The sequence below is a fragment of the Choristoneura fumiferana genome, chromosome 11, assembly GCF_025370935.1.
Source record: "Choristoneura fumiferana chromosome 11, NRCan_CFum_1, whole genome shotgun sequence".
In the NCBI taxonomy this organism is placed as follows: Eukaryota; Metazoa; Arthropoda; class Insecta; order Lepidoptera; family Tortricidae; genus Choristoneura; species Choristoneura fumiferana.
The window spans coordinates 1,049,861-1,063,660 of NC_133482.1; the positions used below are offsets into that span (position 1 = coordinate 1,049,861).

General features: G+C 44.1%; 1 protein-coding gene and 1 non-coding gene across 4 annotated transcripts; both read left to right on the forward strand.

Moving 5' to 3' along the window:
* Positions 1-283: 283 nt before the first annotated feature.
* Positions 284-13,794, forward strand: LOC141432444 (AMP deaminase 2-like). Of its 3 annotated transcripts, none has more exons than XM_074094011.1 (17): positions 284-487; positions 3,101-3,224; positions 3,754-3,940; positions 4,130-4,228; positions 5,493-5,591; positions 6,530-6,749; positions 6,993-7,118; positions 7,419-7,617; positions 7,960-8,091; positions 8,553-8,716; positions 9,233-9,356; positions 9,776-9,942; positions 10,732-10,852; positions 11,181-11,354; positions 11,778-11,888; positions 12,668-12,805; positions 13,708-13,794. In XM_074094011.1, exons 1-17 carry the CDS (start codon positions 396-398, stop codon positions 13,714-13,716), a joined length of 2,286 nt encoding a protein of 761 aa, XP_073950112.1. In that variant the 5' UTR covers positions 284-395; the 3' UTR covers positions 13,717-13,794. The 3 variants fall into 3 exon arrangements, with proteins under 3 accessions (XP_073950112.1, XP_073950113.1, XP_073950114.1); XM_074094012.1 differs by having other exon boundaries at positions 6,551-6,749; XM_074094013.1 differs by lacking the exon at positions 284-487 and adding an exon at positions 1,916-1,997.
* TRNAD-GUC (transfer RNA aspartic acid (anticodon GUC)) lies at positions 13,518-13,589 on the forward strand. The gene has a single exon. It is a non-coding gene; the product is annotated as a tRNA-Asp (tRNA).
* Positions 13,795-13,800: the final 6 nt, after the last annotated feature.

Sequence of the window (13,800 nt, forward strand, 5' to 3'; positions counted from 1 at the left end):
ATTCGTTTTCTATTCCTTTTTATACCTAGCTGTGCTCTAGCTGTAGGTACAGTCGAGTTCATAAACTTGTGAGCAAAAAAATTGATCAAAAATATCTGAACACGACTATTGTTAACGGTGTAAAAGCGTGTTCAGATAGCTTTGATCAAATTTTTGCTCACAAGTTTATGAACTCGACTGTACCTACCTACTAGGCGAGTAAGTAAAACCTCCATCTGAATTCTAACAACTGGCATAGGCAAGCGAGCAAAAGTCTGACTTGTCAACTCAACGTCACTACAGCACCGGACAGCAAAGCTACCACACCCAAAAACAACAATAAACCATGAACTACCTCACTACGATGATGGGTTAAACTTTACCGGATTTCCAGAACATTCTATGTTTAGTTTAGAATGGCGACATCGCCGGGTAAAGGGCGGTACGGCAGCAACAAGTCGCAAGCAGCTATAGACATGTCGCGTGAACGGAGCAAGAAATGGTCACCGTAAGAGTGTTACATTCTTTATAGTTATATAGTATGTTGATGTTAGAATAATAGTTAGGTATTGTATTGACGTGAAGACAAAGCGAGGGGAAGCATTGGCATTACTAGATGTTGTCCTTGAAAAGTGTTCTACCATAACAGGGCTAAACTAAGAGTAGAGAGTAGAGTAGGTAGGTAAATGTGGTGCGAGCAGATCTAATCAAATTGGAGAAAGGAGCAAAAATTCTTACAGTACCTAATTAAATTATACAAAAGGTGCGTTTAGGCATGAGAGATCCGTTTCATAAACATCAAAATCCTAAAGCCGAGTTTAAACTTGCAAGAAAAATCGTGCAAGTTGCATTACATTGCGAGGCCGTAAAGCCAACGAGTTTGGTAGTAGTCAGTTGAGCGCCGCAATGTATTAGGTACCTAATGCAACTTGCACGATTTTTCTTGCAAGTCTAAACTCAGCTTAAAAGATCCATTTTCTACAATATTCAAACCCTAGAATATCGTTTCGTTTCCCATAGCATCCAAATTCTAGTAGACATGTTTCCACTTCCAGTAATAATAACCAAATCCTAGAAGACCGTTTCGTAACTAAGTTTCGTAATATTATGATTAATATTACTTATTCTTATAGATTTAAATGAACCGACTTTTGGGAAGTTTATTTTATATAATAACGGGTGTTTTGGGAAATCAATGATCTGGGAAAAAGGCATTTAGCTAACTAAATTGACGTTTTGGAAAATTTTGGTACATGGGTGTCTTAGGAAAGAGATGTTTTAAACCCAACGGATATTTTGGGAAAAGGATCTCACGTGCCTAAAAGAAAAAGGTCATAGCAATTAAAAGTTAGTTATGTATGCGTGTAAGCGTAAGATAGAGTCGTAAAGGTTAGGGTCAGACCTTACCATCGCGAACCGGGATGGTTGAGCCATTCGCCACTGGTAGTAATTTAGCCGAGTAATATTGTCATTAATAAACTAGAATAGCATTACACGGCCATATTACGAACAATGGTAAAAGGCTCTACAATCCCTGTTCGCGAATGTGTTCCCAAACACAGAACCCATCATTACAAAGGTCTTTAAAGGAGTTGATACCAAACTTTGTCCCATAGAGACAATTGTATATTCCTTGTCCGCTGTGTTATTAGCTGACAGTGTAAACAAATACAGGTGGCAACAGCAACATACTCGTATGTGTCTGTGTACTTATACTAGTAACATAGGTAGCTGTGACGACTTATGTAAACATTGAAAGTATCTGCTTCATACAAAAGAAGAAAATAACGAGGTGGAGTTACCTATACTTCAGGCGTTATGCTTATTATCTTGTACGGCGTCTGAATTCAGACGGTATATTTAATCAATGCCATTAATTGCCTAGTTACAAGATATTGATTTGTTTGAATGTTTTTATCCAAAAATGTTACAATACCTTGAATAACATAATTATATAAATCACTCAATCTTTTACATCTCGACAGAAGTTTCGTTAATATGTTATAAATACTTATAAAGTGAGTAGACACTTAAATTACTTAGTTGGGTTTATCGACGTGGAGTGGACAAAACATGTTTCTTTGTAAAGTTTTTCGCACAATGAATTAACTGTGAGTATAGTAGGTACTCACTGCAAGCCTGCAAGCTGTATTAAGTGTATTCACACGTGACCCAAGGGTCACGGGGTTTTGTATCTAACTAAAAATGTAGTGAAAAAATATGTCATCGAGTAAAGTCCAAAACCAACCGACTACCTACTTGCAAAGCGTTTGATAGTGTCAGTGAGGATAATGTTTCATATTAATGAACAGTCAATAATTGATGGCCACTTTGGGAGCACTTTGCCATCGTTGGCGTCATATTGTTTAAGGCACGGGCGCTCGAGATCCCATTTACCACCTTTCTACCCTCGTCTTATGCCGCGTGACCAGCGCCGGCCTAGCCCTATCAAGGTAGAGCGAGACTGTCTACACCGTCCAGTGCTTAGAGCTCCGCTCTTCTTACTCTACCTACACCCGAGCCGACACTGCGTGTGACAAAATGTAGTGGTGAATACTACTACTGTGTGGTTCAGAGTGCGTTAGACATTATGTGCCTCTGATGACAAAACATTATTCAAGCTGTACATCAGAGTTGAGGAGGTAGTTATTATAGTATACAGACTGTGTAGCCCTAGCAATGTGGCTCTTTTTTTAGGAATTCCGAGCGAGAAATTTAGTAGCAACTTATTACCTTCCTGTGTTAAGTATTACATACTGGAGGTCTGTCTACGACAGACCTTGGATGGAGCTTACTGAATTCTGGAACCCTAGGCCGTCGTCCTGTCTAGCGGCCCGGCCACTACTGCGCGATTTGCTATCTAAACTATAAGTGGAATGTAATTTTAGGTAATTCTCATGGGAATTTAAGTAGTAATTAAAACTGGAATTTCAATTCAACTACCAGACTTACGGCCGCTGGCTGGCACGGTCTGGGGATAAAAAAATAAAAGATTTAGCCTGGATAATGGACGACGGTTCCATTTATTTTGACGGTGCTTGCCGCTCTGGTGTTGTGCTGCTAGCAATGTTGTGCTAGCAACTGTTCTATATGTGGTTGTTGAATAAAAGCTTGTCAACAGCGAGCGCAGGAGCGGCTGCGCGTACGCGCCGCGGCCGCGCGCGCGCATGCCCGGCGACGCGTCATCCACGGGCGGCGGGGTCGCCTTCCAGCGGGTGTCCATCACCGGGATACATTCCACCGGGGTCAGAACCTACTGCATCTACTTAGCCGGTGGCAGTATTGCCACTTCATTATTTCAGAAGTTGATAGAAACATAGGCTACTTTTAACCCGATATTCCCACGGGATCAGGATAAAAACTCGAACTGTCGAGTGTGTCAAATGTTAACGAAATCCACGATGTAATTTTTGGAAATCTAATAGTTTACGCGTACGGAACGGAGTCACGGGTAAGTAAGTAAAGTTTAGACGTAAATAAAACCTAAGTCACGTCTGACCTAGAATCGAACCCTAAGTTCCAACTCTTTTTTTTTTAGAGACAGTACCAAGCTTCATCGATAACATTGTTCACTCCCAACAGCCCCCATAGAAAATTCCTTCGAAATCATTAGAGCCGTTTCCGAAACCCCGGATATAAGGCACCGCTATCCAGCAAGCCTTAACAAGCCGTTGTTGTTGCATCCAAACTTTGGTTTGATTTCTCACCCGCAGCGACCGCTACCCTGTGTGGAAAATTTCATTACACAACTTAAGCACTTTACCTGTCTCCTAGGTGCCCATCGATGAGCTGGCCCGCGCCTCCAAATGCTTGGTGCAGGCTTTGGAGGCGCGCCAGAGGTACATGGCGGTGTCTGGGCAGGCCTTCTCGCAGGAAGTGGCCGACCACCTCGGCAACCGAGCGGCCGCGCCGCGCCGCCGCTCCTCGCACGACTTCAACGCTGCTCTGATGGACTTGAACCGTATGTTTTTTCATTATTTTACTTACCGCAAAAACAGTCTACGTTATCGCAGTATCGGTACTCATATGAAATGCAACTCTTTTTAATAGAAATCGAATGACTAATAATCATCATCATCATCATCATCGCAGCCTATACATACGTCTCACTGCTGGACACTGCTGACTAATTACGTGATTACATTTCCAGCGGATGCGGCAAATCAATATTTGAGGTTGACATCGAACTCCTCTGAGGAGAGTTATCACCCGCCAGTCAGCCCAAAGTTCTCCGACTCCAGGACTGCAGGTAAAAAAGTAGCGAACGCAGATGTATGGATAAGGCCGGGGAGCATAATAATATGGCCCTCTCCCAAGTTCATTTGAGAAGGGCGCTATTTGATTGAGGAAAAGCACTTTTGCGTAAGGTTTACCAGAAGAATCCGTGACCAAAGAAGTTGCTCCCCATCGTGGACTACTTACTTGGCCGCAATCTTTGAAAAAGACACCAATTTTTTATCTATAGATTGAATAGAGATTGAGTGCTGATAGTATGTAATCATGTTTCACATGTTGGTTGCTGGTAGGGTGACCGGAGTTCAAAACACTAAGTAAGTAAATAAATATCACGGGACAAGTACCTAACTAAATACAAGATGCTGTATTTAGTATGATGCCCGTATGATCTAACACTGCTTTCCAAATAGGTAAGTTTCCATCTTTTGGTCGAGTACCTACCTATATCATTCCCGAATTGGGTTGCATGCACAGTCATGGAAAACTCGGAATTCCCTCTTGACATAGCTTAAACAGTTTGTTTGTTGATTTTATGGCCTGTTGATGATATATCTAACTAATTTATTGAATCAGGCGTTACTTTGCGGAGGTCCATATCAATGAACTAAAATAATTTCCTTGCTCACCCGCGACCTTACGATAGCTAAGCTTATGCAAAATATGCGTGTTCATGCAGTTCCTCCACCTCCACACTGTAAGAACACACACAAATCACACAAACCCATCTATCACCACCACCACACTACACTGACGCGTTTCGAACTCAACCAGAGCTCATCTTCAGAGTGACACAACCGTACACCATGCTACCAGTTGTTAGACTAACGAACCACAACCACCGTTTTAACTTGTCACTGTAACTCCCCAAGTACCCACATACGTTTTATAAAACCAAACTACCCACAAATTATTAATAAATTTTTTAACCGTCCTTCAAAACTACCTTGATTTTTATTTATTTACTGTCAAGGCATGTTTTATTAACTACCATTGCTGAAATTAGATCCAAGCCGTAGCAAGGGAGATGAAACTAAATTTACCTGCTCATTAATAATAGACCCCATACTGTTGTATCTAATTATCTCCATGCATTCTAAAACATCGAGACGAAACCCCTTGCCACAATAATGTAACACTTCATACGAATCTGAGTCCGATAAAGAATGATTCAGTTCCAACAAATGTTTGGCAAAAACATTAACCTTAGCTATCGTAAGGTCGCGGGTGAGCAAGGAAATTATTTTAGTTCATTGATATATCTAACGTTTTCGTTATAGTAACGGGAGCCGCCACTATGGCCCTGGTCAAAGCCGGGGACACCATCAGATCTTCTTTGGAAAGCCATGAAGAGTTGCTGCGTTCAGTACCTGGTCTTGGTCAGTAGAGTACTTAATGCATCCATCATACCTACTAATATTATAAATGCGAAAGTAACTATGTTTATCTGTTCTGTCTTCTCGCTGAAATCGTTGAACTGATTTAGATGAAGTTTTCTACCTATGGAGATAGTTTGATGCCTTGGGAAGAACATTATGACAGATTCTTCGCAGATTCTTTGCAGGTAGTGGGACCTTGTGCAAGGTCCGCTGGGTTTGCTACCACCATCTTGCTCGCTAATCCTGCCGTGAAGCAGCAGTGCTTGCACTGTTGTGTTTCGGCGTGGAGAGTAAGACAGCCGGTGAAATTACTGGCACTTGAGGTATCCCATCTTAGGCCTCTAGGTTGGCAACGCATCTGCAATACCCCTGGTGTTGCAGATGTTTATGGGCAGTGGTGATCTCTTACCATCAGGAGACCCACTTGCACGTTTGCCATCCAGACGAATAAAAAAAAAGATAGACCCGCGGGCAATAGTTATTGTAATTTAAGCTGAGTAGGTACTACGTAAGACTATAGACTGCGCAGATTTGTTTTATGACACGTTGAGGAACCCCATCCTGGGGCAGTCAGGTCGCGTTGCGGCGCTTCACGCATCCGTAACGTAACGCCATTTTCATCAAAAATCCCGTGTGTTTTTTGGTGGATATGCCCATTTTTATGAGACAACCTCACATACAACCTCTTACCCCAAATGTGGCGTATACGCTTAAGGCGCATTTTTCACACTATACAAAAGGGAAACGACTTCCTTCGTAGTAGAAGGTAAAAAACTTCAGAAAATGACCTGTTGTATGTAGTAGTGCACGAATTGTTATGATATGAGACTTAAATCACTTTCCGAATATGGAACGTCGAGTTATCTATACAGACACGTTACTACTAAGTACATACATGCATCAGGTCATCTTCTTAAGTTTTTTACCTATATCATTAGTGGTTCTTGATCGCCGTGCAGCCTCCCACATGGACCCGTGGGCGTGCTCGATGCCGCCGGACCGGCGCTACGTGTTCCGCTGGCGCGCCGGGCAGGTGCAGCTGTACCGGTCGGAGGCCGAGGCCGCTGCCGACTGCCCGCTGCCCTACCAGGAGGTCAGCTTCAAGCAGTACGTGGACGACCTCAATCTGCTCACCGATATGATCTCTGACGGCGTGTTGTGAGTACCTACAAACTGTCTCATTTTATTAATTAAGTGGGCTAGGAAAGGTCCCAATTTATTCTCTTCGATGTTTTATTTTCTTCGTGTCTAGAATTCTGTCTCTCTCTCAATCTCAGTCGTTCCTTCTCTCCATCTCTCTCTCTCTCTCTCTCTCCTTTATTTTGTATCACGTTTACAATATTGATTCCTATTTTACCAGTTCGAGAGCCAATGAACAAAGTAATGCACGATTCTCAACAGGAAGTCGTTCTGCTTCCGGCGACTGTCGTACCTGACGTCCAAGTTCAAGATGCACGTGCTACTGAACGAGCTGCACGAACTAGCGCTACAGAAAGCCGTGCCGCATAGAGACTTCTACAACGTTAAGTAAGCCCCAAACTTCAGATTAATAAAGCAACCAGATGGCTTCAACTGAGGCCAACGGGTTGCTTTACGCAAAATCAACTGAGGCCATATTAGCTGACGTAACGTACTCGCAAACAAAATCGCTTCATTTTCATTTAGCTTTAGCAAACAAAATGAAGTTCCCAAACCGTACTGGGCCCGCGTGGAAATTACAGTCCAAGTCTTTTCCTCAGCCGTCTCTTCTAAAGAGAACCCGTCTCCTCTCATTCGAGCCTTAAACAAAAACATTGATACATACTCACGCAAGTTTTGGTCCTTTAGGAAAGTGGACACCCACATCCACGCCGCGTCCTGCATGAACCAAAAGCACCTGCTGCGTTTCATCAAGCGCACGCTGCGCACGAATGCGTTCGAGGTGGTGGCGCTGCAGCGCGGCGTGCCCATGACCCTCAAGTCCGTCTTCGAGAGCATGCAGCTCGACGCCTATGACCTGAATGTGGACATACTGGATGTGCACGCGGTAAACGGGTTTACTAATAAAGGAGTAACATCATCGCATATGGACACTAGCAACGGCAAAATATAGCAAAGAACGTGGAGATTTGCACATGTAGCACGATGAATCGGTGGTAGATATTTTTTTACATCTACATCTAGGGGGATATATCTCTCCTTATAATTAAGTATAAGTATTATTCTGTGTTTTAGTCTTGTTCTGGGTATATCAATTTATACCATGGTGGTGCAAGTGCATCTGGCGATGCCCCCTACTTAAAGGAGGTGGAGTTAAGAATAGTGTTGGTGGAAACATCTAGAAGTCCTTATGGTTTAACTACCTCTCAGTCAAGTAATATATTTACAGGATCGAAACACCTTCCATCGATTCGACAAGTTCAATGCGAAGTACAACCCCGTCGGGGAGAGCAGACTTAGAGAGGTCTTCCTGAAGACAGACAACTACATGAATGGGACTTATTTCGCAAGAATTATTAAGGTGACATATAAATACTCCTAGTTAAGGCTAAATAAATCAATCGTAAACCTCCTGAATAAACCCGATGGGCAACCTCTCATGGCCACGATCTCTCTGTCAAGAGTGTCCAAATTAGAGAAAAAGAGTTACCCAAGAAGATTAGAGACAAGACAGATTTGGCTTGTAGGAATTTAACGTGTCCTACATATAAAATTTTATTTGCCTACGTATTTGCAAGGTAATCTCTGGGATCACAGAACCGATTTAAAAAATACTTTCACGGGTAGCGATTCACACTATGTCTGATTGATACAGGCATTTGTCACATTGGGAAAGTGCTAAATTCTCGTGAAACGTAGACAAAGTAGCATGCAACAGCTAAAGCATTATTAACTTTTGATTTGACCCAATATTTTCTTTCACTGTCGTTGCTACCGTTGCTATAGTCTTATTTAATCTTTCTACTACACCGTTTGCTACAGGAGGTTATGGCGGACTTGGAAGACAATAAGTACACGTACTTGGAACCTCGGCTCTCCATTTACTGCAAGAGCGAGGTCGAGTGGACCAAGCTGTCCACGTGGGCGCTTAAGAACAACGTCTACTCAGCGCATATGCGTTGGCTGGTGCAAGTGCCTCGGCTGTAGTGAGCTTTTTCTTACTCATCTTAGTTCTTATCCAGAATTATAATACCTACAGGTTCACTTCATTATGCCCTGTCATATATATGACAAATGAAAATATTAGATCGATCACGTGTGGTGCAAAATAACGTAGGTTTTTTTTATTTTCTATTCGACTTGATGGCAAACGAGCAAGTGGGTTTCCTGATGGTAAGAGATCTCCACCGCCCATAAACATCTGCAACACCAGGGGTATTGCAGATGCGTTGCCAACCTAGAGGCCTTAGATGGGATACCTCAAGTGCCAGTAATTTCACCGGCTGTCTTACTCTCCACGCCGAAACACAACAGTGCAGTCACTGCTGCTTAACGGCAGGATTAGCGAGCAAGATGGTGGTAGCAATCCGGGCGGACCTTGCACAAGGTCCTACCACCTGCAAAAGGTACCTACTAGCTGGTTTTGCTAGGACGGCACTTCTTTTTCCTTACTGAGTTTTTGACAATGCATGCCATTGATTACTTATACATGCTTCTTCCAGTGACATCTATCGCATGAACAACCTGCTAAAGAACTTCCAGGAGTTCTTGAACAACCTCTTCAACCCCCTGTTCGAGGTCTCCATCGACCCCAGCTCCAATCCTGAGCTGCATAAATTCCTTGCGGTAACTAAATAACTCTACTCCGCTTACTTACATCACGGATCGGACGAAATAGTTCGAAAGAAGAAGGGTCTCCCCACATCTATCGACGCGGAAAAAAGTTTTAGTCCACCACGCAATAATAACCAATATAAGGGTTCCTACTTGACTACGGGACCCTAAAAAGGGATGATTCAGCTCGGCTGATGCCTGCTGACGCACCGACGTCTTTTTCGCTCATATGCTTAGGCATAAAGCTTTTTTTCCGCGTTGTTACGTGTGGGGAGACCCTAAGGCTTCCTCGGAGCTCTTCGCAACGCGCTCGCGGCGAAATCGTTGAACGCTCACAGCGAAAGCGTTGCGCGCTCGCTTCGCTTTTAAATCGCCAGTATGATAAGACTGTTTAACCCGAATCTATGGCCATTGTTCTAATGGTGTTCCAGCACGTGATAGGCTTCGACAGCGTGGACGACGAGTCCAAGCCGGAGAACCCGCACCTCAACGAGAACATGCGCCGGCCCGCCGACTGGGACGACGAGGAGAACCCGCCATACGCCTACTATCTGTATTACATGTTCTCCAACATGGTCATGCTGAATCAGCTCCGCAAGTAACATCAATCAATCATTTATTTCCACAAGCCTACTATTATTTTTATTAATTTCGGGAGTAGCTGAGGGTCTTCGCTGTGGTACAGTCATATAAGTATGGCATTAATAAGTATCTGCCACAGAGGAACAAAAATCTGATCTGACACGTCCTATACCGGCACTAGAAATAGAATTACACTAACATGATCATATTACTGGGCCAGCTCTCAGTGGGATGTAGGTACATAAAATGCGACATAAAACCGAGTAAATCAGATGTAATAGCAGTAATAGGAACTTAATTTATACAGATAGTTCAACTCAGTTGTGCGCGCGGCCCTATGTGTGGGTAAAGCGATAAGAACACGTCTTGCTCGGACGACGACTGCCGCGTCACGTGAAAGTTGTATATTTACAAGCGCACGCACACATAGGGCCGCGCGCACAACTGAGTTGAACTATCTGTACCAATGTACCCATCTATTTAGGTACGTTATGTTCTCATGTTTAAGATTTTCACGTCAAAAATGTGAGATATTTTTTACACACAGCGCCGACTCTAGTCCTGATCAAGGTAGGTATATAGAGCGAGATTGTCTACACCGCTTCTGCGCCCCTCGAAAGGCACGGCACCACACACACACACACAATCACATTTTGGTGTTCCTTGCTATGTGGCACCTAGAGCGGCCGCTCCTCTAATCTTGCTCTACCCCAAGGCTGACGCTACGCAAATGTGACGTACCTAGGCTGTTTCAATTTCTACTCTTTTATGTTATACCAACTTTGAGAGTTGTTTTTATTTGCAGAGCACAAGGACTGAACACATTTGTGCTCCGCCCCCACTGCGGCGAGTCGGGGCCGCACACGCATCTCATCACGGGGTTCCTGCTCGCTCAGAACATCTCTCATGGACTCATACTGCGAAAGGTCAGAACTTTGTGAAACAGGCTTGCTTAACCTACTCATAGGGCTGAAGCGTGCAGTGAGGGTAGCCAGAGAGGTGTGAGCCCGGATTTGAAGCCACGATCCTCTACTTCAGAGCCTAAGCCTTAGTGGTAGCCTAATACCACTGCTTACCGGCGTAGGGAGACCCTTAGCCTAGCTCTAGATTAAGGTACAGCGAGTTTGTCTACACCGCGCCTTTCAAAAGGCGCCATCAAAACTTTTCATTTCACTTGAAACTTGGAAAATGGGTTCTCTTGCCTGGCGCCTAGCGACCGCTCTTGCAGTTAGCTCCAGCTGCCTCTGCCCCCAGGTGCCGGTGCTGCAGTACCTGTACTACCTGGCGCAGGTGTTTATCGCGATGTCCCCGCTGAGCAACAACTCTCTGTTCCTTCGCTACCACCGGAATCCGCTACCAGACTACTTCGCGCGCGGGCTGCGCGTCACTCTTTCCACTGACGACCCGCTGCAGTTCCACTACACCAAGGTTTAAATTTTCAATTAGTCTGTAATCGACTGTTCGCCAGAAAATGGTCTATCGACCGGTTGGCCACCTTTTTCATTTTTTATATTGTGGAAAATGCGCCATGCATCCAGCCCTGTTCGGGGAAACAGGGGGTAAGTATGTGGGGTTCAGGTTCTCTAGGCGATGTCCACTAAAACAAACGACTTCCTTCGTTCCCATTGTGCATTGTGTGACTAATTTACGAAGATATTAGTTAGCCGTTGTTGCCGAGGGTGCACCAGGCCACGTTACCGTTCCCCACCACATGAGGCCTAAAGCCTCGTATAGAAGGGAGTCGTGAGCACTCTGGGAGGTTTCCGACATTGCACCCCTACCGGTTTGCCACCCTTGGTCTACCTATGGTATATTTAGGGGTCCAACCTTAATACGGGTTAACCTTGGCAGGAGCCGCTGATGGAGGAGTACAGCATCGCGGCCCAGGCGTGGAAGCTGAGCTCGTGCGACATGTGTGAGCTGGCACGCAACTCTGTGCTCATGTCTGGCTTCTCGCACGAGGTAAAGTCTGCATATCATTATATCAGCCGTAGGACGTCCACTGCTGAACATAGACATCCCCATTAGGCTTCCAGTTGCTTCGGTTGGAAGCGACCTGCATAAACCGTGTGTAGCGACTCCTAGCGCCATCTAGTGAGGAAATATAGAAACTCCGACCACGTGATACATGGCGCCATCGAAGTTTCTCAACTTGGACGCATACGCATATACCAATAAATAAATACAACTTCCGTCCGATGCTCTTCCTTCGGACTTCAACCGGCCTGGAGAGAGATCTTTCTCACGTGAACTGGCTTTAACTAGGTCATCACAACCTTGTGTTGACGAACTAAATTAAAAACACCGGATTTCAATGGTTTGAACTATGTAATGAAAATAAGGAAGTCAACAAGAGGATACCTATGCTGGCGTAACCAATCTGACAGAGCAACTGATTCTGAAGTTCAAAATTCTCGTTTGCCCCCTCTTGTATAAAAAAAGTGCTCCGTCAGATGGATTGCACCAGATTTAAATACAGAATTAACGTACATAATATTACCAAGGAAGCTTTGTCCCAGCCAGTCGCCAACAGTTAGGCAGCCCGCAGACTTACAATTTCAACCAACTAAATTGCACTGTATACCAATAGACCATATGCAGTAACTTAATGATAGCCTGCACATTTTAACCAACTAAATTACTACTGTATTGGTATGTTGGCCAGCTTGAAATTGTAAGTCTGCGGCAGCTCTTATTTTAGTCTCCCGAGATCAGTGCCCCACGGCATCGTGTTGTTCCAGCTGAAGCAGCACTGGCTGGGCGCCGACTACGCCCGCGAGGGCCCGGCCGGCAACGACATCACGCGCACCAACGTGCCCGACGTGCGGCTCTCCTTCCGACACGACACGCTGCTCGACGAGCTCGATAACATATTCCGGGTAACGCCGACTTTGATACTAAAGCCAAAGTGAAACAAAATTAGGCTGCGTTTCTGCCAGAGATGATGAGAGTATCGAAAATACAAACTGAGACATGGATGCACAGAAAAACCAGAAAAAGAGACCAGCGCTGGGAATCGAACCCAGGTCCTCAGCAATCCGTGCTGCGTGCTATAACCCCTACACCACCGCTGGACAGGAATCTAGACACGAATTTTTCCTATGCATACATATCTCAGGTTGCTTATTTCTACTACGCTACTTATGCAGCAGCACTAGCGACATCTATGTTCCGCTCTCATCGAGAGACGTCACACTCTTTCGGAACCAACCGCTCACCCAGACAAGAGATGTCGCTACTAAGCAATCTAATTATGATTGTTTTTTTGGAGTCTTTTTGTATTTTTTATTTCAACTCCAAATTGGTTACTTTTACGGGTATCCCGTGAAACCATATCGAAAATATGGTTATGTAGGCCTAGCGTGATAATATGTTTCGCCTGATTAATATGCTTAGCGTACGCTACTCTACTGAAATGATAAAAATAAATCTGTACCTACCTACTTACGTGTGATATTTGTATGTTTTTAATAAATCCTTGTTCATATCTTCACACTTGTGTCGTCGTAGTTTCTATATTATCATCAATTTCGACAGTATTCTTATCAAGTTTGCACCTACTTATGATTGATTTCAACTCCAAGTACAACATCTTCGGTAGTATAGTGGTAAGTATCCCCGCCTGTCACGCGGGAGACCGGGGTTCGATTCCCCGCCGGAGAGATTCTTTTGAAACTTTTTATTTTAGCGGTAATTTCAACATGATAATCTACAATTATTTATGTTCTATACGTATTAATAAGGAGGAGAAAATTAACTGTTTTCTATTTGTATTTTACAGGGTGCATAAGGAATCAAGGAGAAAAAAAAGAGCAATATTGTTTACCCTAGTAAACAATCGTATTTTGGCGCTCCTGCAGTTTTCCGCATCTTA